This window comes from Zalophus californianus, chromosome 6, assembly GCF_009762305.2.
Source record: "Zalophus californianus isolate mZalCal1 chromosome 6, mZalCal1.pri.v2, whole genome shotgun sequence".
Lineage (NCBI taxonomy): Eukaryota > Metazoa > Chordata > Mammalia > Carnivora > Otariidae > Zalophus > Zalophus californianus.
The window spans coordinates 111,864,358-111,892,176 of NC_045600.1; the positions used below are offsets into that span (position 1 = coordinate 111,864,358).

At 38.0% G+C, this 27,819-nt stretch overlaps 1 protein-coding gene across 2 annotated transcripts in view; it reads left to right on the plus strand.

Annotated features, from left to right (window-relative positions):
• The window catches only part of ARIH1 (ariadne RBR E3 ubiquitin protein ligase 1), a 119,604-nt gene extending 105,328 nt beyond the window's left edge, over positions 1-14,276 (plus strand). For both annotated transcript variants that reach the window (XM_027568742.2, XM_027568743.2), the window contains 4 exons: positions 2,318-2,375; positions 7,365-7,625; positions 9,530-9,642; positions 10,866-14,276. In XM_027568742.2, the coding sequence (XP_027424543.1) occupies positions 2,318-2,375; positions 7,365-7,625; positions 9,530-9,642; positions 10,866-10,950 (517 nt within the window). In that variant the 3' untranslated portion in view covers positions 10,951-14,276. The remainder of the gene's footprint in view (positions 1-2,317; positions 2,376-7,364; positions 7,626-9,529; positions 9,643-10,865) is intronic.
• The last annotated feature ends 13,543 nt before the right edge of the window (positions 14,277-27,819 follow it).

The following is a 27,819-nucleotide window of genomic DNA, read 5'->3' on the forward strand; positions in this document are numbered from 1 at the left end:
CCTGCTTGTGCTTTTTCTCTCTTTCTCTGTCAAATGAATAAATAAAATCTTTAAAAAAAAAAAAAAGGGAAGAAAACTGAACAAAAGAAGCAAAACAAATGATGGATACAGGAGAATGAAGAATGGCCTGGACCGGGGTTGTCAGAAATGTTTCCTGTGTCTTGCCTTTACCCATAGCTAACATTGCAAATGAATCATGCTATGCTTCCTTATTTAAATCTGAAAATGCCTCAGAATCCTCAAAATAGCATTCCAAGTAGCACTATCCATCATCTGAATTAGAAGTATAGATGAATTCTCTTTGCTTTCCTGGCCTTCAGTTCCTTAATAATTTTGGCTGAGTAAGTTCAGAATGAGTTGAGGCTTATAAATACCTTAAAAATATCAAAAGGAACGTTTTTAAGGATATATTAGATAGGAAGAAGAGGTATTAATAGTTGACCAGTAGAGGGCAAGAAGAGCCGATCTTTGGGCTAAATTGAGTAAAGTAATTTTTGGTAAGAGAGGATTATAACCCAAGCTGGGGGGAAGTTAATAAATCTCCTGACTTGAGTGAATTGTGGTGTGGGTTACTTTAAAAACTGAAAGATGAGATCATTAAGCTATAGTTGGTTATTTTACTGAGTAGTTAAGGAAAATTGAAAGCTACCAAAAACTGAAAGCAGACAAAATGTAATCCCAAATTTCCAAAATTTGTGATTGATTCCACAAACTACATATAAACCACATAACTTTTCTCTTATGTCAAATCCCCAAATCAAATGGTATTATTAGGATGATGGATTAGGGAGTGTTTTGTAGACCTCAGCAAGGTATTTCAGTGTGAGCTGAGATGTTTGTGGCCTAGGCTATGAATACACGCAGAGATACTTAGGATTAATTGAATGTCCATTTCTTGGAGTTACAGGAAATGAATTTGAGTCTTCCTAATGGAATACTTCCAAGGTTTTGCCGAAAGGTTTTGTCCTTACCTTTTTTATTCACGTAAACTGTCTATTGCTTTTCTGGTCAGTTTTACTGATGACTTTCTTTCACTAATTAGAGAATCATGCATACATTTTGGGGTAACATCATAGAAGAACATTAAATTTATAGACATTAAAATCCTGGAAAACTTGACAAGCTGGAACAATGAGTCCAGTTTAACAAGATTTAAATTAAATTCAGAATTCTTCCTTTAGATCTAAAAGGATTACTGTTAAAAAGATTCTGAAGACATGACTTTTACAGCATGTGAATAATATAATCCATAATTAAGGGCGTGGCCCTCAGTTGGGAGACAAGCATTTTTAGCTCTGAAACCCTAGTTATGTGACCCTTAAGTATGTTACTTATCTTCTCAAAACTTAATTCTTTGTCTGCTCAATGAAGATAATAATACACATTTCATAAGGTGTTTCAGGGAATTGAATCTGATAGTACATTTAAAGACTTTAGTAGTAAGTGGGTGATATGTAGTAAGCACTCAAGTATCAGCTGCTCCCATAATGTAGACTCCCAGAAAAGCAGAGGTAGAGTTAATCAGAACAAGGGAAATGCCAGTCTTGTTCATCTCTACTCTGAGCTGACTTCTGGGCACGTTTTTCCTGCTTCTCATTTTGTGTGTCATTCAGTTTTCAGTGACTCTTGTAAACTGTAATAGCATGTAAAGCATATAGCACAGCAACTGTTACATGGTAGTCCATCAACTGTTGGTTCTCTTTGGTTTATAAAGATAAGAAGGTGAGTAACTGGAAAAAATGGAAATATTTGGTTTATATAACAGACAACCTAGGAAATAAGACCTCTTTCTTCAAAAACTGAGTTAGAAGTTCAAACTGCAGGGGCGCCTGAGTGGCTCAGTCGTTAAGCGTCTGCCTTTGGCTCAGGTCATGGTCTCAGGGTCCTGGGATCGAGCCCCGCATCGGGCTCCCTGCTCAGCGGGGTATCTGCTTCTCTTTCTCTCCCTCTGCCCCTCCCCACCACTCGTTCTCTCTCTCTCTCTCAAATTAATAAATAAAATCTTTTTTCTTTTTTTTAAGTCCACACTGCAGTCAGGAACGGAAATTCTAGAGTGACAGTGTTTTCTAATGATTACCAGGGAGCTGATTTGGAATGAACTACTTCAGGAGGTGGGGAATCCAACAACACTTTGATTTCCTTTCAGTCTTGTAATTCTGTCATAAAGGTAGAACCCTGGGCATTTTAAATACCTCCATTTACCTGTATAAAGAACAATATTGCTTCTAGATAATCTCTGAATCCAGGCCAAACTTCAGTGATTTGTTCCCTTTTCCTTGATATTTGGCCTTACGGAATCCTTTTAATTTACTTTAAGGTACAACTGTAACCGCTATAATGAGGATGACGCAAAGGCAGCGAGAGATGCACAGGAGGTAAGTACGTTTGTTTCAGGTGACAGGTGACCGAGAATGTGCTCACGGGTTTATTAGGGAATGATTCAGCAGAAGTTCTCAATTCTGAAAGAGTTGTGGAAAGACACCCCAGTAAATACTGGGTATCTGTGTACATTTAGAAAGGGAATCTTACCCAAAATGCTTATCAGTAGCACTCCTGTTTATAGATTTGTTGGCTTGCTTTTCATTAATCTAGTTTTGGTGTCAAGATTTTCTCACCCCAGCAAGGAGTCCAGAGAACAGTATTTGTTAAATAGTTTTGCTGCTGTTTATATAGATTCTTTTTTTGTTTGTTTGTTTTTTTAACCTCATCCATCAAGAAGTGGTAAGGATTATAGAGGAGCTGATTTAGAATGGACTGCCTCAGGAGGGGAGAGTTCCCTATTACTAGTTAGGGATATAACTCACTGTTGTAGATGGATTCAAACACTAGGTGTGAATTACCTTCATCGACACTTTGAGTTCCTTTCAGCTTAGTAATTCTGTCATAATTGTAGAAGCCTGGAATTTAATTATTCCTTACATTCATCTATTCCATATTGAAATTCCCTAGTTGTCCCAAAAATGTTCTTTTCAAATGGTTTTCCTTACTAGGATTTCATTCAAAACATCTGCTTATTTTTTCACCTTTTAAATGTTCCTTTAAAATTGATTTCTAATTAAAAAGACCATAAATACAAAAGAATATATACAGCCTAGTCTATCATATTGTTAGAAGTGAGAGTTCTGTGTCTCACTTTTTAAAAAGCTGGAAAATAATATTTTGTATTTTTAAATGATGAATGGTGTTTTCACAGAGTCTCACAATATCTGTGTTCCTTTTAAATTAAAGGGAAAAAAAACGCCCACAAATTCCAGTGTTGATTTAAATTATATTCACTATAATATTACTTAAATGTTTCAACATAAAACCAGCTATAAACTTTTATGCTCATATACAACTATACAACCAAACCAAGGAAACTACGAAACCTTTGAGACTCAAGTTAAAATTAATTTGACAGGTAAATTGTTTGTTGAAATTAAATTACTATTGATAAACTGCTGGATGACCCAAGTTTTTTTAAATTGAATGGTACTATGCTACTAAGTGCCATGTGGCAACTTGTTTTCCCACTGACTTTCTAGATCTCAGCCATTGCAAATCTTTATTCCTATAGTGCATCATGATTTGGTTTGATCAGAATTTATCATTGATGTATTCGCTTTCACTTGTGTCCTCATTAGCTTAGTACAATTAATGTTGCTTAATGCCAGTTTCAGCCATTTCACAAATGTAAGACCTGAACTAAAACTTTGGTTCTTAATTACAAATTCATTGAGATTATCCCAGAGTGTTTGTGTTTTCTTTAGGTTGTCATCAGATTTTAAAATACTTTTTAAATCCTATGGTCTGTTTAGACCAGATCATTTGGCTCCCCTGCCCCACTCCCATTGAGTATGATTAGACTCCAATTTGAGATGCATCACACCATGTAGTTTTTATAAAAGTTCTATACTGAAGAGTCATGCTTTTCCAACCTCCCATTTGGACTTGATTCTACCTTTGTATTTTTTTATTTAGCTGAGTTTGTCATTGCATTTCTTTCTGTTGTTGTTTGTTTTAATATTAGCCTTTCTCCCTATGGCTTTCCCCTTCTGTTTTAAGCAGTCACAATTGTCTTAAATCCTGTTGAAGAAACCCTAAATTTCTCTGAAGTTTATTATAATTCTGATAATAGTTATCCTACAGAGAATAGTCTACAGAGAAATGTTCTTTTTTTTCTTAAGCTGCATTATATTTTTCCTAATTACTGTGGTATAGGCTTTTAGTTTTTACTTCTGAATGAATAGTAATCTAGCTAGATCTAGCCAGATATGGTATTCATCAGTAGAGAAAGTATATGAGTTATCCTTGGCCTCATTTGGGTGCTGGTAGAATCTCTTTCTAAGATCCACAGGGAGGGTAGATTATTGTGCATAGCTTCTAAACCAGTTTCTAACATTAGATTCTAGAGGGTAGAACACATTATTTTTTTCTAGTTTGTATCTTTTGGACTGAACTAGAATCTTCTGATCCTGTGGGTGTACAGAGAAAGATTTTATGAGTGGCTTTATTTGTTTTTTTATTTAGTGGGAGCTGTTCCTCCCAGAATGGAGCACACCCATTACATGCTCATCTGGCCTCTTCTTTCCTCACTTTCCCTACTCCCATAATCTGACATACTATTCACTGAGAGTTGTAGCCTTAAAAAGTACTAGAAGGTTGGCACACAGTCCAGAAAGAACATAGATGGGTAGTTGAGTACTTTAGAAAGGTGTACCTGTGTTGTAGAAAGTTGTTGACTTAACATACTGTGCCATGGTGCTGATTGTGGTGGACATTTGAATTTTCTTATTTTCTAGGCCAGGAGAATTAGTATACTTTTTCTGTAAAGAGTCAAATGGTAAATATTTTCAGCTTTACAGACTATATGGTCTCTTTACAACTATTCGACTCTGCCTCTGATCTTGTAATGCTAAATCAGCCATAGAGTCAGATGAGTAGTCATGCCAGAGTTATGGACAGAAGTTGAACAAAGTTCCAAGTTAACTTTATTTACAAAACCAGGAAGCAGCTGGATTTGGCTCACATGCCAGAGTTTGCTTATCCCTGTTCTAAGCTCTTAAGCAGTCAGGTTTGTTGTTTTGGATTTTTTTTTCCAAACTTAGTGCATTTCTCAATCCAGGTTCTGTCATTTGATTTAAAAGTTAGTCTTATTTGCAATGGTGGAATGGGTTCATGTTGAATTTTAGAGGTATTTTAGTTGAGAAGCAATTTTAGAATTATTGAATCATTAAATCAGTTACTAAAGTCTGCTAACATCATATATTTTATATGGTAGTTTAGTGTTTCCATTTAATCTTGGAAATTTGACAGACTTGAAAGTATTAATGCTTCCGGGGGAGATAAAATGCCAAGCAGATTATTTTCTACATATTAGATTTCAGACATAATTGGCATTAATTTTTCAATTAATGCATATTTAATAACATTAATATTGCTTTTAATCTAATAACAATGACATATAATTGGCATAATTTTCCAGTCTATAAGCATTGATTTGATACCTCTCTGATTCTTGAGTAGGAATAGATTTTTTTTTTAGATGTTTTAGTGTTGTTTGATACTGGCTCATGTAATTGGCTAATTATGTGGTTCAGAGTTAGTATTTCTAAGCAGGAACCCAACCATGGGCCTAGTAGCATCTGTGCTATTTGTAGTCTCTGAGGCATAAGGAGAGGAGGAGGAAATGACAGTAAAAAGAAATACGTAGGGTCACCTTTGTGGCTCAGTCGGTTAAGCATCAGCTTTCAGCTCAGGTCATGATCCCAGAGTCCTGGGATTCAGTCCCACATCGGGCTCCCTGCTCGGCGGGGAGTCTGCTTCTCCCTCTTCCCCTTACCCTGTTTGTGCTCTCTCTTGCTCGCTGTCTCAGATAAATAAAATCTTAAAAAAGAAATGTGTATGTGTGGTAAGAAACCCTTTCATAGTGGTTGCATTTAACAGACATTTATTAATCATTTTCTGCATATTAGGCACTAGAGATAACAATATTACTTTTTTAAAAAGTCTGTCTCTAGAGATTTACAGTATACTGTGAGAGACCAAGGTGAATTATTTTTGCAGTCTGATAAATACTATAAAACAAATCTAGACCAGGTATCATACTGTTTCTTTGGTAATACTTCATGTATCTTTAAAACACTTTTAATATGGGGCGTTGGGTGGTTCAGCTGGTTAAGCGTCTGCCTTCGGCTCAGGTCATGATCCCAGAGTCCTGGGATCAAGCCCCGCATCGGGCTTCTTCCTCTCCCTCTCCCCCTGCTTGTGTTCCCTCTCTCGCTGTGTCTCTCTCTGTCAAATAAATAAATAGAATTAAAAAAAAACAAAAACAAAAACAGATTTGGGGCGCCTGGTTGGCTCACTCGTTAAGTGTCTGCCTTCGGCTCAGGTCATGATCCCAGGGTCGTGGGATCGAGTCCCACATGGGGCTCCCTGCTCGGCAGGAAGCCTGCTTCTCCCTCTTCCACGACCCCTGCTTGTGTTCCCTCTCTCGCTGTGTCTCTTTCTGTCAAATAAATAAATAAAATCTTTAAAACAAAAAACTTTTAATATAACTGCAATACCATTATTATCTTTGTATATATATGTTTTTAAAGCAATACTTTGTTAATATCATTAACTATCCAGTGTTCAGATGTCTCCATTTATCTCATAAATTTTCTTTTATAGTTGGTTCAAATCAGGATCCACACAGGTCCACAAGTTGAGTATGCTCTAAACTAGAGGTCTGCCGTTCCTTTTTCCCCTCCACGTTGCCAATTATTTGTTGAGGAAACTAAGTCATTTTGTTCTGTTAAATTTTCACATTCTGGATTTTGCTGATTGTCACTCCCTGGTATCATTTAATAGGTTCTTTTATCCCTGTATTTCCTGAAACTGGTGGTTAATTCTAGATACTTAAATTCAAACTCAGTTGGGGAGTGAGAGGGGCACCTACCTGTTGATACTGTAGACTTTGTTTGGTATTATAGGAGGAGTTAGATGATGTCTGGCTATCTCTCTGTTGTTTTCTGCTTTAAAATGTTGATGCTTCTTACTTGTTTACTTATTACATACTGCAGAACAGTGTTACCCAGTATAACTTTCTGTGATGGAAATGTTCTTTATGGCCACTGACCACAAATGGTTATTGAGCACTGGGGAACTGAATTTTTTATTTTAGTTTAAATAGCCACAGGTGGCCAGTGTCTGCCATATTGGGAAGTGCAGCTATAGGATATTCATAGCATATTAAATAACAAAAGGTGGTAAGAGATACCTTTTTATTCCTGATTTTACCCTAAATTCCTATACTGTTTCATCTGTAAATATGACACCAGCTTTTGTGTGTATTTGATACATTTGTTATAATTACATGTCCATAATTTTTCTTAATGGGACAGCGATCTAGGGCAGCCCTGCAGAGGTACCTGTTCTACTGTAATCGCTATATGAACCACATGCAGAGTCTACGCTTTGAGCACAAACTCTATGCTCAGGTGAAGCAGAAAATGGAGGAGATGCAACAGCACAACATGTCCTGGATTGAGGTGCAATTCCTGAAGAAAGCAGTTGATGTCCTCTGCCAGTGTCGTGCCACACTCATGTACACTTATGTCTTCGCTTTCTACCTCAAAAAGAATAACCAGTCCATTATCTTTGAGGTAGGAATAGTTACTGAGTGGGGGAAAATATCCCTGTGTCATAGGTCTACTTGGTCTTTCATAGATAAGATACATAGAGTTTTAAAGGTTCCTATTTGCTGAGAATTTAGATTTCTTGTCCTAAACTGCATTCAAGTTGATGTGGTTCAGCCAGCTAGTGATTAAGTGTGCAGGCTCTGGAGTCAGCCCTGAATTTGAAACTGGACTTAATCACTTTTTAGCTCAGTTGACTTGCAGCAAATTACTTAATGTTATCTATATCTTTATTTTAAAATGGAGTAAATACTTCTCAAAGATGTTAACAAGGTTTAAGTGAGACAATACATGTATATTGCTTATATAGCATCTGGCACATCATAAGTTCTCAGTTAAAAAGCCTTTATTCAGGCAAAACTAATAATATATGGTATTAGAAGTTAATATGGTGGTTACCTTCAGTGGAAGAGTAATGACTAATGGGGGCTTTTAGCAGTAAAGGGTTTTCAAGTAGAGATGCTCATTTAAAATTGATGCATGAGGGCGCCTGGGTGGCTCAGTTGGTTAAGCGACTGCCTTCGACTCAGGTCATGATCCTGGAGTCCCGGGATCGAGTCCCACATCGGGCTCCCTGCTCAGCAGGAAGTCTGCTTCTCCCTCTGACCCTTTCCCCTCTCATGCTCTCTCTCTCTCTCATTCTCTCTCTCAAATAAATAAATAAAATCTTTAAAAAAAATAAAATAAATAAAATAAAATTGATGCATGGGGTGCCTGGGTGGCTTGGGTGGTTAAGCATCTGCCTTTGGCTCAGGTCATGTTCCCAGGGTCCTGGGATCGAACCCTGCTTCAGGCTCCCTGCTCACTGGGGAGCCTGATTCTCACTCTCCCTCTGTCGCTCCCCCTGCTTGTGCTCCCTCACTCTCTCTCACTCGCTCACTCTCAAATAAATAAAATCTTTTTAAAAAAATTAAAATTAATGTATAATAAAAAAGAATGAGATCTTGCCATTTTGCAGCAACATGGATGGACCTAGAGAATGTAATTCTAATAAGTAAATTGATTTCACTCATGTGGAATTTATAAAACAAAACAAATGATCAAACAAAGAAAAAAAGAGGAAAAAAGGCATTCTTAAATACAGAGAACAAACTGGTGGTTGCCAGAGGTGAAGTGGGTGGATGGATGGTTGAGATAGATGATGGGGATTAAGAGGTATAAACTTCCACTCACAAAATAATCACAGAGATGAAAAGTATAGCATTGGGAATTTAGTCAATAAGATGGCATTAACGTTTTTTGGTGACAGATAGTGACTACACTTGCCGTGATGAGCACTGAGTAAAGAATTGTTGAATCACTGTATTGTACACCTGAAACTAACGTAAACTGCATATTAAAAATTGATGCATAAAACACTGATGCTCATAGGTGACTAGACAATAACCCTCACTAGCAGATGGGAATTAAATTGGTAAATGTACAGAACTAGCCATAGTAGTAAAGGATAACAATTTTAATCTTACATGCATTGTTCTCTTAGAAGAAGTAGGTGCAGCCAGCTGTAAACAGGAATGGGTTTATATTTTTTCCTCAAGTTTCCCCTCTCTTTGTGTTTCAGCAGATAGCATTTTGCAGAACTAGAATATTCCAAAAGACTTTTCCTAATCACTTTCAGGACTTTTTCTTGATATTCTTCCAGTGGTAATGGGTAAATCTTTCGTTCTTTTAACATATAAAAAATTATCCTGGAAAAGAGAGAACAAGTTGTTAGAGGTGAAAGCGATTAAAGAGCTTACAGGTGCAGAAACCACCTGTGAAAATTACGCAGTCAGTGTTGAGAGCAGTCTATAGGCAAAGAAGCAGATGGTGTATTTTTTAGCTTTCATCTAAGCCAAAATTTACTATGTATTTTTCCTCCTCTCTTGCAGAATAACCAAGCAGATCTAGAGAATGCTACAGAGGTGCTTTCGGGCTACCTTGAACGAGATATTTCTCAAGATTCTCTGCAGGATATAAAGCAAAAAGTACAAGATAAGTACAGGTGAGATTTCTTTACCAGTTGTTGAGCAAAAGTTTCTGACCCTATGTCTTAGTGGTGAAGTTAGATGATGGTGAAACTTGGATTTAGCATATTCAGTAACTGTGTTGCTGCCATGTTTCCCACAGATTGCTTCTGTCTTTTGGGCAACGAATTGCAGATAGTAGTGCTAGTCAAGCATTTATCCCATTGGCAGGTTCTGCGTCTTCCATTCAGCTTTATCTACTTAGTTGCCACATTGTAAGGAACCTAAGGAAGGGCAAGTGGTTATTATGAGGAGGGATGATATTAGGGTGCTGGTTGTAGCCTGCGGATTCTGGGGTTCATGGCTATCGACAAGTGAGCTAACCAAGCTTTTTTAGAGTTTTTATTAGATTTGTTTTTTCTAAGGAGAGGATTACTTTGTCCTAGGGATAGAGGGTACTTCAAAATGTGCTGCCTCTTAAGCTAAAGATGCAAAATGTCAGGGCGCCTGGGTGGCTCAGTTGGTTGAGCGACTGCCTTCGGCTCAGGTCATGATCCTGGAGTCCCAGGATCGAGTCCCACATCAGGCTCCCTGCTCAGCGGGGAGTCTGCCTCTCCCTCTGACCCTCCCCCCTCTCATGTTCTCTCTCTCTATCTCATTCTCCCTCTCAAATAAAGAAATAAATAAATCTTTAAAAAAAAACAAAAAGATGCAGAATGTCTACTTTCTCAACATGGAGCTGTTTTCCCCAAAGTTGTTTCCTGACATACATATACTAATATCTTTTTAATAGTAGTAGGAAAATGCATTTGGAAGACTTGGAGATTTAGTCCCAAGTAATATTTTCACTTCCCTTAGTCAACTATAGTTACTACATTGTGTTTATGGTCACTTTCACAGTTAACAAAGATTTTATAGATGTGAATCAATAACCCTTGAAATGATTTCTTTCTGAAACTATTATCTGTAGAATGACAGAATTGAATCAAATGCTTTCTAAAGGGACTTAGGGATTTCTTACAGTTTATTACTCTAGAATTAATTCTCAAAACTGGGAATCACAACTTTTGAAGAATACCTTTTTAAAATCAGAAAACGGTTTGTTGTGTACATCTAGACCTGAAAATGTGCCTGTTAAAAAAAAACAAAACAAATGCTTCTTCCAGGTCTGGATAAACTGTAGGAGTGCCTTTAAAAATAAGTAAATGCCTCTTTTTTATTATTGGAGGCTGACAAGTGTTTGTTTTTTCTTTGGTTGCAGATACTGTGAGAGTCGCCGAAGGGTTCTGTTGCAGCACGTGCATGAAGGCTATGAGAAAGACCTGTGGGAGTACATTGAGGACTGAGAGGGGCCCTGCATAAAATGAACTCTGAAAACTTTACCATCTAGAGTGCTCATGCAATTAAAACAAAACAAAACAAACACAAACACGGAGGCACTAAGCCTGTTCTGACACCTCTGGTCTGTAGTACCAGAATTCTGTTTTGTTAACGGAAAGTTTAAGTAAATTATATTGTAATAAAAAAAGGTAGATAAACCATTGTACAACAGTATTCTAGGCCGCCAACAGAAGTGTGACAGACACACTAAAAGCCCTCCAACTTTAACTTGTAACGTAGCTTCATTCTCAAAGCTGACTCCTTTTTTTCTTTTTCTTTTTCCTGAGTATAGTACAGTTAAAATTTAAAACCGCTCCTTGACACTGCTTTTCATGTCCAAACCAGCCATTTTGTTGTACTTTGGTAAAGGACTTCTTCCCCTTCCTCCCCTACACATACAGATACACCCACACACACAGACTGACTCTCTTTCTCTCATACCCCAAGGTCATGAGTGAATTAGTGAATTAGTTCCTTGTAAAGAAAATTCTTGGGGCGGGGAAAGGGGTAGGCAGCAAGAGGAATTAAACAAAAAAACAAAAAACAAAAAACTTTGTATATGACTTTTAAAACAAGAAGACAACACAGTATTTTTCAAAATTGTATATAGCGCATATGCATGGACAAAGCAAGCGTGGCACGTGTTTGCATAATGTTTAATTACAAAAAATATTTATTCTTTAAAAATCTTCAAGATTATGTCTATTTGCTGTGCATTTTCTTTCAGTTTGCTTTATCTTTCCAGGGTTGAGGGTTGGGATAAAGGTGTGTTGGTTTAGCACCTCTGGAAGACCTAACTAGAGCTCTGTGATTTTCCTTTCCTGAGATTACTTTGCCCTTTCTCGTTTTGATATGTCTGTTGCTGGCCATGGGCCTCATGCCTTGAATTCCAGCTCTTGATCAGGGACAGGGAGGTCAAGCTCTGACTAAATGCCATGGCCTGATAAGGGCTGCAACAGGGAGCTTTTTGCTGTCGTTCAAGAATGACCCAGTCCCCAACCTTCCCCCCCCCCCCCCCATGGCCTCATTCATCTACCTAAGCCTTTGTGCACCCGTGTCATGCACATACCTGAAGGCTTCCTACGCTCCCTGTCACATCCAGAGGAGACATTTCAACTTTTTTCTTTTTTTTTTTCCCCCTTAATTGCTGCTTTTGAGCCTTTTAAGATTTTAGTTATGGCTCTTCTCTCACCCCTTCTTTACATTAGGGTGTCAAATAGAATGTTTTTGCTTTAAATATAAATATAAATAAATAGCCATTCACTTAGTTTCAGATTGTGAATTTAAAATGGCAGATACTGAAATTGCTTGTGTGTGTTGCTGTGGGTTCAGTTTGAGGGCAAACACCCCTAGAACATAATATTCCCATCTAGTGCATTTAAATAGAAATCACTGAGTTCGCTTCTTTTCTATTGTCAGCAGATAGGAGAATTAATAATGCATTTTAGCTGTGATGTCCATTTTTATGAAATTTCTACTAAGAGCTATGTTAAAAGTAAAGGATGGTGGTGGTTTTATTAACTATATACCTGTTTAGGCCATTCTGGCTGTGGTATTTTTCAACAGGTCAGCATCCCTAAATCTGTCAGTTTTATACAGGAGTGCATAGTGAGCTAGGCAACTAGATCAAGAGGTCTTAATATTAAATACCAGTTTCCGTGACCTCTTTGTCTTCCTTTAAATGTCTTGCGCCTAGGGAGTGTTTACCATTTGTGAGGCAGCTTTGTCTGCTCTTGCATTGTACATCTTATTACTCCATTGGGAAGTAGGTTCACTTTCCTCTGGCCTTTTGCCTAAGTTAGGCTTTGCTGAATCAACCCTACTTTTCCTTTTAGAAAAAGGTTGTTACATGAGATGTACTTGCAACTGTTCTTTTCCCATCAAAAATCAAGTGAATGTTTGCTGAGTATATTATGCTGCTTCCTTAAACCACTTGTCGCTTTAGGATCAACTTCACCCATACCTTTTATATCCCCTCCTCCCTTGCCACCTCAGGTGCAAATCTGAACTCAGTGTCTGCTTCTTCCATAGTCTCTTCTCCTCCCCTCTCCCCTGTCATTCATTTGACTTTATTTTAAATGACTGCATCAATCTTAAAAGACATTTATCAAAACTAAGGAGATTTTTTTTTTTTTTTTTTAACAGAAAGCTTGAATGAGTTCCTTTCCCTGGTAACTTTGAAAAGCAGCCAGAGTTGCTATCTAGATATATGTGGCTCCCTTAAAATGTTTTGTGTATGTGTGGTGTTTTTAAAAATCTTACCAGTTAACTGCAGTATCTAGGTTTCAGTGTCATGAATCCTCTTTACATGCTGCCCTTGCAACAAGTATCCAAAAACAGTGTGTGCACTTCATAATATCAGCCCCCACCCATGGAGGAACAGTGCTTTTTAGAGATGCTTTTTAGTTTCAGTGTTGGCATATTACCTAAGGGTATTGCAGGTGTGGGTGCATTCCCTAATTTGTATGGATCAAGGTGAACTGGCCTTCTCTGAACTTCCAAGCTTTTAACAGCTATCTCCATATTTGACGGAATTCCCTGAGTTAATTGCTTTCAATATTAGTAGCTTCAGTGACCCCAGCTGCGATAGGCAAGCCATATTGTATGACAGCTTCCCTATTTCACCTACCTGTCTTTTTGTCAGAGGGCTCTATTCACGGTAAGCACCAGGGTCTCCTTGTCTTCTTGAGGGCAGTTACATTGTCTTTTGAAAGTGCATGCTTCATTTGAACAATTCATTGAGCAGTAGATGGACTTTAAATGATTTTCAATAAAATTTTGATCCAAAGCTCAGGATACACACAGTGGTAAAATTGAGTAGCATATAATATCATCAAACTCTAAATTCTGTGTAATTTGCTGCGACCCAGATTGTATGTGTTTTATGTGTGTTTAAATAAATATATTAAATACACATGTGTATACATACACACATATATAACAGATCCAAGACTGACTGACTTGATTTGAAATGGTTGAATCTGCAGTGTAAAATGTGGTTCAGCCATGATTAGGAACTGAAATTTAGTACAAGAGAGAAAAGGACTTGATGTAACAAAATCTTTTAGCTACAAATCCCGGTATAGAGCACTTGGGGGATGGGAGGGGGCGGGTTGGTGAGACAATCAGATTGGTAAATTGATTAAATGCTCCTAACCCTGTAATTTTGTGCATAGAGCACCCTGTGGTGTGGAAATAACTGTTCTTAGATTTTCATTGTAACTGGACTGTTCAGGTTGCCCAGAGGGAAAGAACATTCCTAATTCTAATAAAATAAACTTTTATTTTGTTATTCCATTAGTTACTTATGTTTATTTTTATAGTTTAAAAAAAAGATATATTGGTGGCCCAAGTCACCTATATTAATGTGCCTTATTCACTGTTCCTACTTAATATAAAATGATGAGATTTGGTTCAGTTTCTTTGCAGGGAACTGTGAATGAGACCATCCCCAACAATTAACTTGGTTAATAAAGCCTTCGGAGCATTTTCTGAAAGCTTTCCAATTTCTGTCTTGAACGTTGAATTTAAATTGCTCTTTGGGTTGTAACAGTGATATTAGATGCTCAGATTTTTGTCAATTTTTAAACAAAATATTTTAAAAGTCATTTAAACTCCCTCACGTTGCTTCCATTGAGCTCACTCTTAAAAGCTACTAAGTATCTCCTGTAGGGGTGGAGGGAGAGTTTTTTCTTAGAGAAGGTCCCCATAAATCGGAGATCTCCATCATTGATATTCTAGCCAAATCCAGATTTGAAGACAATTTAATTTGGTTTTATTTGGATCTATACTTACGAGAGTTCATGTATCACTTTTATCTTCAAAGCACTTTAATTTCTATTACCATCTGCGAGAAGAAAATAAGGCTCAGTGAGGTTAAGTAACTTGCCCACGATTTCACAGCTTCTTCTATCTGGGACTCAATCAACATTGTACTACCTCTTTGTATATTAATTTGGTCTCAGAATGACCTAGCATTCAGTAGCTGGAAAGGTGGCTCTTAACTATAGCATTGTACTTTGAAACCGCATAAAAGACTATATAAACGCCTGTCACTGCTACTGTTTGAGGAATGTTATGTACTATCTCTGACCTTTAATTTGTTGATGTAATTTCAACAAATGTGGCTCTATGTTTTGCCCAATCAAATGAAACCAGCCATGAGAAAATAGCCCTTCCCACCTTGCTGATTAGGACAGTCCTCATGGGAAGACTATCGCATGTGATAGTTGAGAGTAAAGGGTTCAACATTATTTGATTTGATATAGTGGCCAAGCAATTTGTAGTTAATTGGTCTAGTTATTTGTTCAAGTGAATTTTTAATATAAAGAATTTTGGATAGCCTACTAGAACTTGTTACAGAATTTGTTTTGTAAGTGATAACTGAAAATGTACAAACAACCGAAATCTACTTGTTCTCAGCATTTCTTGGAACTGGATGGCATATGGGGCTTTAAGAATATAAGTAGTGAGCATTATGGGGAAATCTTCGCTCTTTCAGGAACAGGAAAAAGTGTGGGCCCCTCAGATTTTGTCAGGTTTCTTTGGGGGTAAAGTTGGTGTATTTCTGGTTCATTTTAAGGAATTTGCTGCTTAATCTCCCAAGATGAAATGACTAACCTGGAAATGCTCAATTTGGAAATAAATAGTGCCTATTGTAGGAGTAAACAGACAACTTCTGAGTTTTAATTTTTTGCTTATTGTGGAATTAAATCAGTTTCTAAGGCAACTGTTGGTCTTTCTCTAGGCAGCAGGTTGGGAAAAATACTATGAGTTTTTTTTGAAAAGCAGTTTTCAGACTATGATTAAACCACAGATATGCTTGTTTAGGGCCTTTTCAGAATAGGAGCCAATTAGTATATAAGTCAATCACACATTGATATGTAGCAGCTCTGACAATACCAAACGCACTTTATTACAGTAATCCAGGGGTGTCAAGTAAGAGGAATCTCAAAATCATATCTACAAGAGCCAGGTAAATATTTTAATAGACTACTGTGGGCTAAGTGGGCTCTGAGAGGAGCATGGGAAATACTATGTGAATTCTCAATTTTGAGATGTTGGTAATTCACAATATTCTTAAATGTAGGTCAAAAAAAATTACACTTGGGCCATACTGTTTTTCAGTTTGTGTTAATCTTGGGTTTGCTGCTGAATGCCACTGTCCATCTGAGACACTGGAATCACTAAGCAGAGTAAAAACTAATGCCCACGTTGCACCCCATAGAGATTATGATTTAATCACTTTGGTTGTGCCCTGGGCATCAATAATTTTTAAAGTCCTATCCTTACTCCTATCCCTGATGATTATGCAACACAGTCTGAGACATGCAGACAACGTTGGGACAGTTGATCTAGACTGTCCCAGTCTAGATCAAGGAGTTTCAAGGAGGGAGTATAGGTGAGCACTCTAGGTCATAAAGGACAATGGACCTGTGGCAAATTCACAAGCTCAGGAAAGGGCTATACTGTAGGCCCTAGCTGAGTGGGGTTTGTGGATTGGTGTCTTCTAAGGGTCTAGTGCAAAGTACCCAATTTGTTTTCTGTCAGTTTTCTGGTATGTGGTACACCTTGGAGAAAATAATTCGTTTCACAAAACCAAAAGAACAGTGGAACTGACGAGCAGAGTAGGATGTTCCCATCAGTTGGTAATATATTCTCTTCCCAAGGGGGAGGAATCTGTCTGGGGAGTAAATTAGTGTAGAGTCTGAGCAAAGGTAGTTGAATGGGTTATTAGCAAAGCTGTCATTAAGCTATTTGTGCCAAGTCAATGTACTTAATCACTGAGAGTTAAGTTCAGAGCACTTGAGAGTCTCCAGGTTATCACCGTTGTTTTCATTCTTGTGTCTTTTAAAACAGTGGATTTTCTTGTTTTTATTCCCAGTGTGGTGTAGTGGGAAAAAAAATCTCAATATTAGCCATAGTTTTTTATGGGTTTTTCTTTTGTAAAATGGGGATACTAATAGGAGCCCTACCTTGCTGAGTGCTTCTTGCCAGATGCCTTATATTATTTATATCTTAGAAGCAGCCCTAAAAGTAGACATTGCTATTCTATTTTATAAATGAGAAAACAGGTTCATGGACGATTAACTCAAAAATTAGAGTTTGTGGCAGGGTCCTGCTTGTCTAATTCCATGTGTTCATTCCATCATGCTCTATTGTCTGTTTTATGGGGATATTGTAAGAATCAAAGAAAATTAGTTGGAAAACAAAGCCTAGTTACAAATAATAAGCATACTAGTACTAATTTAGACCAAAAAAAAAGATCCAGAGTTGTCTCAGAGACTCCCAAAGGCAGGATGAGATCGGACCCAGGAACTAAACTGGCATTGTGTATCTTCTGTACATCCACATCATTCTAACAGCTTCTGCTTTTCCTGTCAGCTACCCTGTAGCCCCCCAGGTGTTACATATTAACTGTGCCAGACAAATGAGAGAACCACACAGCGGTGGGCCAGGATCATCTGTACAAATGTGGCTCCTGAGAGCTTACCCCTATGGGTTGGGAGGCAGATCTTGGGAGGTCATGGTTTGCTAGCTGCATGTCACAAAAATTGTCTTCAACAAAACCAAAACGCCCTGAAATTGTTTTAAAAATAAATGTAAAGAATTAGTATATAGTAGGCAATTTTGGCTAACTTATTTAGTGTTTACTAACTGCTTCAGGTCCATATTTTTTTAAACTCACAATCCTGGCTGGCTTAGTTGGAAGAGCGTGTGACTCTTGATCTCAGGGTTGTGAGTGTGAGCCCCACATTGGGTGTAGAGCGTATATTAAAAATAAAAAAATAAAAATCCTATGAAAGAATTACCATACCCATTTTATAAGTAAGAAAATAGAAGCTCAAAAAAGGTGGGTAATTTTCCTGAGGTATTCCTTTTGTATATGGCAGAATGAAAATTCAAACCTAGAATCCTTCAGTGATACCCACAGTATCAAGCACTGTTCACTGGAGGTACAGCAGTGAACAGAGTCTGCTGGTTTGTCTGAAGCTATTAACCCTGATTCTACATAAAGACTCAATGGATTGTCCAAGGTCCCCCAGACAGTGGCAGAGCTGGAAGCACATTTTGACCATTACACTGTATTTCATCACACTAGTTGCTTTAGACAGCCTGGCCAAAAGTACCTGCTAAAATTACCTTCACTGGCTAAGGGATTTCCAGCCTTAGATTGCCCTGGAGACTCAATGACCAGTTCTTATTTTTGGCTCTTCTCTCCTCAAAATGTTTCTTTTGTTGTTAACTCAGATACTGTACTAAGAAGGACCCAAAGTATGCCTTTTTCTGCCTCACATTTGAGAACCACCCTAGTGTTTTAATGAGAGTTAAGAAACAAGCTTCATATTCTCAAACCCTCTTCAGAAGGCCAATCTTACCTATGGTGAGCTGGTTTCCTATGCACAGAGTAACATTTCTTGGCTTGGTGTCTTCTTTGGCACCTGTATAAAAGTTTGGTATTTGCTTTTCAAGCTGCCTGCTTTTTGCCATGGAGTATTCGAGTTACTTTCAGGTTAGGAGTTCTGAAGGTGATCATAGGAATATAAAATTAATTCTGTATAGTAGACAGTTAATTCTCCAGAGAGCTCTCTAGGCTTTGTAGATTTTAGATTGCCTTCCGATGGCTAATGTTGGCTTCTGTATAAGAATAAAGCGGTGCCCTAGAAGCCACTGAAGTGTGCATTAAATGGCTATTTCTTAGAATTGTGAATCTGGGGGTTGTACAGTGAGGATTCGGTTCTGTGGAATCAATGGGCCATGGTGGGATTCCTGGGGAGTGAGCAAACAGCATAGGATTTCATCCTAAATTTTCTGAGGGACAGAATCTAAAAACACCAGCTACTGAATTTTCCAGCTTACCCTTACAGGGAGGCTCCCTATGTGTACTCTCCCTCTGCAGGTCACATCATTTGCTCAGAGGGAGTACAGCATAAAACGATAGCCAGCATTTATGGAGCACCTCTTGTGGGCCTACTTGGGCAGTAGACATTCTGATGGAATGCTCTAAAATTGTAAGTTCTTGCATATGCTCTCAAGTCATTTATAACCTAATTGCTGGTCTTCCTGGTATGAACAAAGTTGTTTGCTCATTAATAAATTCCTACCATATAACCCTGCCTTGTGGTTCATTTCTACATAACTAGAGCAAATACTAAAGAGTTTTCTAATAAAAAAGAAAGCATAACCCGAGTGTCCCAACAGCTTTGGGGAAAGATGCCTGCTTTGGATAGGAAATGAGTTTGTATCCAAAAATCCTGCACCTGGTTTGGAGCATTGTAAAGGTCACGGCTGCAAATGTCAAAGAATGGGCTTAATGAAGAGTGATAGTGTTCTATATGCCTTTGAAGAATTAATTTTTGCCTTTTTTTTTTTACTAGCTTGCAATAGAGTAGGTTAATTATTGTACCATCTGTTCGTGTTAAAATCATGTTAGTACAAGTCAGTGCCTTACGATGGTCAAATGGTTGCCCACTAACCAATGGAAATAAACTATTATTTCAACAAAATTGCTTCATAGATTCTAAATGCTATTTCCTTGAGACACTCAATTGTGTGTCCTTTAAGATAAATTCTATAATCAAGGTATAATCAAGATAAATTCTACAATCAATCATTCTATAATCAATCTACAATCTGAACAGACACGTAGGAAGGAGAACAAATCAGATAGGTTAGTAAAGGTTTGGAGACAGATGCTCCTGGAATAGGAATCCTCCACTCACTTTTATTTTAAATTAATGTATAGAAATCAATATTTCATAAAATGCACACATCTTACATGCTAAGTTTGATGTTTTGACAATTGTATACATCTGTGTAATAACCCAGAAGAAGATAGAGAACATTACCATTAACCCAGAAAGTTCTCTTGTGCATCTTTCAAATAATCTCTTCTCCCATCCCTACTCCAGTGACTATTTGCTATTTTCTATCATTAAAGATTTTGCCTACTTTTGGATTTTATAAAAATGGAATCATATAATATGTACGCTTTTGCATCTCTCCTTTCACTTAAAATGCTCTAAAGATTCAACAATATTGTATATTTTGGTAAATTATTCTTTATTGCTAAGTAGTATTTCATTCTATAAATATACCACAATTTTTTTATCCATTCTCCTATTGATGGACTTTTAGGTTTGCAGCTTGGGGCAATTATGAATAAGGCTGCTATGTATATTCTTATGTAAATTTTAAATTTTGTTTTGTGGATACATGTCTTCATTTATCTTGGATAAATGCCGAAGAGTAGAAAATTACTGAGTCATATGGTAAGTGTATGTTTAACTTTTTAAGAAACTGCCTTCCTGTTTTTCAAAGTGGTTTACCATTTTGTATTCCCATCAGTGATAGAGTTCTAGTAGCTCCATATCTTTGTCGGCATTTACTGTTGTTAATGAGTGTTTTTTTTATTAGCAATTTTAGTCGGTATGAAATAACTCTGTGATTTTAATTTACATTACATTTCCCTGATAATGATGTTGAGCACTTCTCATATGCTTACCTTACATTTGTATATCTTTCATGAAGTGTCTTTCATGTCTTTTCCCATTGGATTGTCTTTTTGTGATGATTATTCTATGAATTCTGGATACAAGTCCTTTAACGGATATATGTGCTGTGAATTTTGTTGTTTGTAGACAATGGGTTATCTCCTCACTTATTGGGATATTTTGATGAGCAGGAATTTTTATTTTGATAAAGTCTATCTTACCAATTTTTTCTTTTATAGCTTTATGACCTCCAGGTCACAAAGAACATATTTTCTTCTAAAAGTTTTATGGTTTGGGGTTTTATGTTGAGGTGGATCACAGATGGTCTATGATCCATCTCAGTGGTTTTAAGCTTTACATCTTTGGTTTGGAGTTTTACATTTAGGTATATGATCCATCTCAAATTAATTTTTGTGTTCAAAATGAAGTTTATTTCAACATGGATATCCAGTTTCAGCAACATTTGTTTTAAAAATTTTTTCTTCACCAATTAGATTGACTTGGCAACTTGGTTGAAAATCAGTTGACTGTGTGGTTATTTATAGACTTTCTATTCTTTAATCTGAAGAAATTCTTTTAGCATTTTTCTTGTAGTTTCTCTGGAGATGCATTATCTCAGCTTTTATCTGTCAGAGGATGTTTTGTGTTTTTTTATTTTTTTTAAAGATTTTATTTATTTATTTGACAGAGACATAGCGAGAGAGGGAACACAAGCAGGGGGAGTAGGAGAGGGAGAAGCAGGCTTCCCCACGGAGCAGGGAGCCCGGTGTGAGGCTCGATCCCAGGACCCTGGGATCACGACCTGAGCAGAAAGCAGACGCTCAACGACTGAGCCACCCAGGCGCCCGAGTCAGAGGATGTTTTTATTTTACTTTTATCTTTGAGTGGTATTTTATTTATTTATTCGACAGATGAGAGACAGCACAAGCAGGCAGAGTGGCAGGCAGAGGGAGAGGGAGAAGCGGCTCTCCGCCGAGCAGGGAGCCGGAGGCGGGGCTCGATCAGAGGACCCTGAGATCATGACCTGAGCCGAAGGCAGCCGCTTAACCGACTGAGCCACCCAGGCGCCCCTGGATATAGAATTCTATGTTGACCTTTTCTTTCTTCTTTCAGTACTTTAAAGAAGTCATTTATTTATCCTCAGGTCTCATTTGTTTCTGGTCAGAAGTCATCCTCCATTTTTATTTTTTTTACCTGTGCATAATGTAGGTTCACCTTCCCACCTCCCATGATTATATCTGCTCTTTATCTTTGATCTTCAGCAGATTGACTACAGATGTTTTTCCTTGTATGGAGTTTACCTAATCTCTTGGATCTGTGTTGATGTTTTTCACTAATATTGGATATTTCTTGTCCATTATCTCTTCAAATATTTCTCTTGTTCCATACTCTCTCACCTCTCTTCTCCTTCTGGGACTCCCCCTTCACATATACTAGATGATTTGATATTATCCTACAGATCTCAGATGATTTTCCCCACATTCTTTTCTCTTGTTCTGTTTGGATACTTTCCATTTAGCTGTCCTTAAGTTCCCTAAATGCTTTCCTGTTAACTCCATCTAATGAATTCTTTATTTCTGATACTGTATTTTTTTTAAATAAAGTGTTTTTTTTTTTTAAGTAAACTCTACATCCAGCGTGGGGCTTGAACTCATGATCCTGAGATCAAGAGTCACATGCTTCACTGACTGAGCCAGCCAGGTGCTCCTGATACTGTATTTTTCATATCTAGCATTTCATTATGTTTGTATAGTTAACATGTGTCTGCTAAAATTTCCCATTTCTTCATGAATGTTGTCTACATTTCCACTAGATTTTTTAGCATTTTCATCATAGCTATTTTAAAAACCCTATCTATTGATTCCAGTGTTTGGGCTCCCCCAGAATTTTTAGCATTTTAATCAGAGTTAAGATCCTGATAATTCAACATCTAGGTTGTCTCTAGTTCTGCTTCTATTGAACCTTTCCTCTGTTTCTCATTTTCTTACTTTTGCACATGCCTTTGATTTGATTGTATGCTGGACATTTTGCACACATACACACACACACACAAAAACAGGAGAAACCGAAGGAAATATTACTTACCTTCAAAATGGGGCATGCCCATTTTTCTTTCAACCAACTTGAGTAGTGGCTCAGTTAACCTAGGTCTAGGCTTTATTTTGGCTTTAGTTTAATTCAGTTCACCATTAGCTTTAAATGTTTTGAAGGCAGAATCAGCACTTTCCCTTCAGTAAGTCCTGGGTTTGGGACATTGGCAAGATTCCAGAGATCTGACTTAGCTTCACAGCCAAGTCATCAATCAGTCTTTGGAAATGTGAGAGATCTCAATGCAGACAAAGTGACCTAGCTGCCAGGTTTTTTTGGTCACTGGAATGGGGCATGCGGAGGTATTTCTCTCCCTTCCTCTATGTGCCCTACCCTAGTCTTTTGAGGAATAATGCCCACAGTGCTTTGGGGGTGGATCTCTCAGCTCTCCTGCCCCACTCTTAACCTTCAAAGAGTGCCTCTGATGGATTTCTCAGTGTTCCTCCTTTGTTCCCTCCTTTTTAATGGGCATCTTGCACTTGGGAGAGGCTCCACTTACCTCAAAGGCAGGACTAATCTCTCAACTCTTCTATTATCTACCCCACTCCCACTTCTCATCTGTTATCTCCCTGTACTTGGTTAAGATCCAAGAGATAAGATTGGCGAATGGGTTCAGGCTTTCTCTGTGGATTTGGGTTCTCTTGATGCTAATGCCATGCCAGTTTCTATGGGCCTGTTAAAATTTTGTTAAATTTCGACTGGTTTCTCTTTATTCCCCTATGGTGGATTCCTCTTTCTAGCATAGTTCAGCCAGGAATATGAGTAGCCATGGGTCTTTCTCTCCTCTGAAGGACTTAGCACTTTCTGGAGGTTGGTTCATTTATGTTTCTTTATGTCCTTATCTTTCTGATGGGTTTAAAGAGATTTTTGATCTTTTAGCTAATCTGTCCTTTTCTTTGTTTGCTAGGATGGGAGCTATATCCTCTTGTGATTTTTCAACATCCAAATCAGAAGTGAATTCCAGGAATGAGAATTTTCAAGAGTGGTTTCACTTACATATTTTATTAACTAGTTTATAAAATTAAAAATAAATGGATAATAAAAAGTCAAATTTTATTCAGTGGTAAACAATAAGTATCTTCCCATTCTATTTCCCATAGCCCTCTTTACTCCTTGTACAGAGACAAACGTCATTATCAGTTTCTTGAAATTTCTTCTCAAAATTTTATTTACAAGGGCGCCTGGGTGGCTCAGTCGTTAAGCGTCTGCCTTCAGCTCAGGTCATGATCCCAGGGTCCTGGGATTGAGCCCCACATCGGGCTCCCGGCTCCACGGGAAGCCTCCTTCTCCCTCTCCCGCTCCCTCTGCTTGTGTTCTCTCTCTCGCTGTGTCTCTCTCTGTCAAATAAATAAATAAAATCTTTAAAAAAATTTTATTTACAAAATGTGAATATCCTCCACACCTTATTTTTTTTTAAGAAACAGAAGCATACTCTATTTTTTACACTTTACTTTTTTCCATATAATTATTTCACCATCTTGAAATCCTTTATAGGTTATAATATATATTAGTATGGATGTACTTTGGTTTATGTAAACAATCCCTGGTGATTCAAGTTGTTGCCAGTAGTTTTTCTCGCAATGCAATGTATATTCCTTTGCCCACATTCACTGTTGAGTGTATCTGTAGTATCAGGAATGGGTATATTTAAAGGGCTTCATGAAGGCCACTGGAGCTTCACATTATTTTATAGTGTGTTTCCCTAGGTGTTCCCTGGCTCTTAGGAATTGGTGGTATGAGTTTTGGGAGGACCAGTACCACACAAGAGGCATAAGGTGCTGTGCTAGAGAGTTGCCTAGCAGAACATCAGAACAAAGCTGGCTGTTAGACCCTATCAGTGTAGCTGTCTTCCCCTCCTCCCTCCCTCCCTTCCTCTTTTCTTTTCTTTTTTGGGGGTGTAACGCTTCCTTTATACATATATTGGGGATGTTAAAAGTTACTGATGCCTGATTCCTCTCCTGCATCCTGAAGCCCTACCATGGGGGAGAAAAAGATGAATGTCATTTTGTTTGTAATGCCTTAACCAGCTGTATGACTGAAATGATCCTGATAAGCAAAATTACATCCAAGGAGGATTTCTAAGGAAAATGAAGACTCATTTGTTATATAAGAATCAGTGTCTTTGGGCGCCTGGGTGGCTCAGTTGGTTAAGCAACTGCCTTCGGCTCAGGTCATGATCCTGGAGTCCCGGGATCAAGTCCTGTATCGGGCTCCCTGCTCAGCGGGGAGTCGGCTTCTCCCTCTGACCCTCCCCCCTCTCATGCTCTCTCTCTCCCTCATTCTCTCTCTCAAACAAATAAATAAAATCTTAAAAAAAAAGAAAAAAAAAGAATCAGTGTCTTTGTGATTCTGGGATCTTCCTGTGAAGATGTTATGTTTTTTGAGGAATTTGTTCCTAATTACTGATCTAATTAAAGCATATTAAACTTAGTTATTGCAATTTGAGAAACCAACATGCTTTCTTATGAAAAAGGCCCATGCACAGAAAGTGCTCCATCTTTCTCCTAAGATCTGCGATCCAAGGAGAGATATCTAAACATAAGATAATAACATCTATTTATTTAATAACATAGGCATAAAGAATGTCATGTAGTCCTCACAGGACCACTTTCAGGGAGATTTTATATATTGGGAAGTGTGCTTATGAACTTTCCACCCAATATCTGCTTCCCTAAGATTCCCCATCTCAGTAATTGACTGTACTATTCATCCAGTTGCTTTTAAAGTTAGAAACCTGGTAATTTTCCTGTGATATCTATCCCTCCTTCTTTCATTCTCCCATATCCAATTCTATAGCATGGAAAATTTACTTCCTAACATCCTTGAGAATCTATTTGCTGTAGTCCAAGTGAACTATTTCATTGTCTTTTGTTGCAGTATCCTTTAGTCTCTCCTATATTATCAATTCTTGTCCCCCTCTTAATTCATTTTCCACTCATTAGCTAACATGAACTCTTTATTTTTTTTAAAGTTTATTCATTATTTTTTTTGAGTGTCTCTATACTCAATGTGGGGCTCAAACTCATGACCCCAAGATCAAGAGTCACATGCTCTTCTGAGCCAGCCAGATGCACCTAACATGAACTCTTAAGTCTGACCTTGTCACTCTTTGCTCAGAACTCTCTAGTGCCTTCCCAGTGCCCTTAGAATAAAATCCCTCACATGAGCTCTGTGGATCTGCACCACTAGTCTTTCCTACCTCTCCACCTCTTGCAACCAACTCCCTTCCCCTTTCTTCTTTCCAGCCACACTGGTCTTTTTGTGCTGCAAACTGGCCACATTTCTCCCATCCTCAGGGCCTTTGCACAAACTCTTCCTTTGCCTTAGCATTCTCCCCAGGCCTGCCCACATCTTCATCCCTTGTTCCCCAAAGCTAATGCCTTATCCCCTAGATTTCATTTTAAAAAATCTCTTACTTCTCTTTCCAAACAAATCTATATCGGATCTCCCTGTTATTTGCTCTTTCTACTCCCTATTTCTCCTTATTAGCATTTACCACTCTTCTAATTATATAATTATGTAGTTCTTTTCATTTAATTTAATTTTGTTTAATTGGAATAGGTAATACATCCACTTGGTAAAAAATCCAAATTGTACACAAGGCATAGAGTAAAAATTCTCTTCCCTGTCCCTCTATATCCAGTTGTTCTCCTTACTAATAACCACTTTTAACATTTTGAATATCCTTCCAGAGATATTTTCTGAGTAGACAAGCAATTCTGTACATAATATTCCTCTTCATTTTTTGCCTTCTCTTTATTAACATAGATACTATATACATTTTTCTGTACTTTGTTTTTATCAGTTAATAATGTATCTTGACAATTCTTCTATGTCAATATGTAAATAGTTGCCTCTTTTCATGTACCAGATGGTATGGGCTTACCATAAAATTTTAACCTCAATTATTAGACATTGAAGTTGTTTTCAGGCTTTGGTTATTACAAACAATGCCTCATTGAATAACTTTGTATGTAAAGTCATTTCCCGCAAATATACCTATAGAATAAATTCCTAGAATTGAAATAAGGGAATTAAAGGCTTTATGCATTTTAAACTTTGGTAGTTATTGCCAAACTGCTCTCAATGGAGGTTGTATCAATTCACATTCCCACTAGCCACAGATGAAAAATACATGTTTCCTCACAACTATGTTAGTGAAAATTTTTTTCTTTGCCATGTAAGAGGTGGAAAGTATCTCTCGGAAACTTTAATTTGCATGTTTTTTCGTCCTTGCAAAGTTATGTTTTTATGTTTAACAGCCATTTGTATTTCTTATTTAGTGTGCTGTTTCTTTATAAATTTTGCTTATGTTATTAATGTCTGATTTCCTCTCTCTACTTTAAGGTCCGTGCTGTGGGTGCAGGGATCTTGTTAGTTTTGTTCATTACATGGTTAGTTCCAGGTACTAGAATGAATGAAGCTCAAGAAATGCCTGGCTCACGTCATGCAGCAGTCAAGTTCAGAATTCATGTTTGATTCCAAAGACCACATGTTTTTCCACGATCACTCACGGGAAAAACTAAGCTTTTAACTCACCACCCCAGGGGCCTGATGGGTAATGTAAAACGGCTTAAGTGTGTCAGGAAGCGGATTGTGGCAAAATGGCGAACCTAAGTACAGTCGCAGCGGTTTTTCACATCTGTTTTACTGACATTTGGGAATGGAAGCCCATTGTCGGATTTTTACATGCCCCGAGGCCGGGTTTCTGGCTTTCTTGTGAAATCTCCTGGTTTTTAAATATTTCCAGTCAAAACAAGACTGCGCTCACATGCGGCCCACCGGCAGCGGATTCGCAAATTCTGGCGTAGAGAGTGGGAGCCTGATGAGGCGAATACCTCAGTTAGACAGTGAAAGCTAAGAAACGAGGAGGTTTTGTGAAAGTCGAGAATGGGGTTCTGTACCCTAGGGTTTGAGGGACAGGATTCCCGGAAGGACTGAAATAAACGCAAAGTGGCGGAAGGATTGCGCGGTCTTCCCGGGTGTGTCCGGTCATTCCCGCCAGCGCGATCCCGAGTTTCTCCAGCAGCGCCCAAGACAACGTCGTGGGGGCGGTCAGGGTTGCCGTGGAGGAAGAGAACTGCCTGTGTATTCCCTCACCGGGCCCAACAGCGTCAAACCGTCGTGAAGCACCACCCGACTCTTAAGCCGTTTCCTGAAGGCCCTCCCAGGTGAAGCGTTCAAGGCCCGCGATCTCTTTAGTTCCCCGCTCAGGCCCCTTCCAACTTCCCCAGTGCCACGACTTCCGTTTGC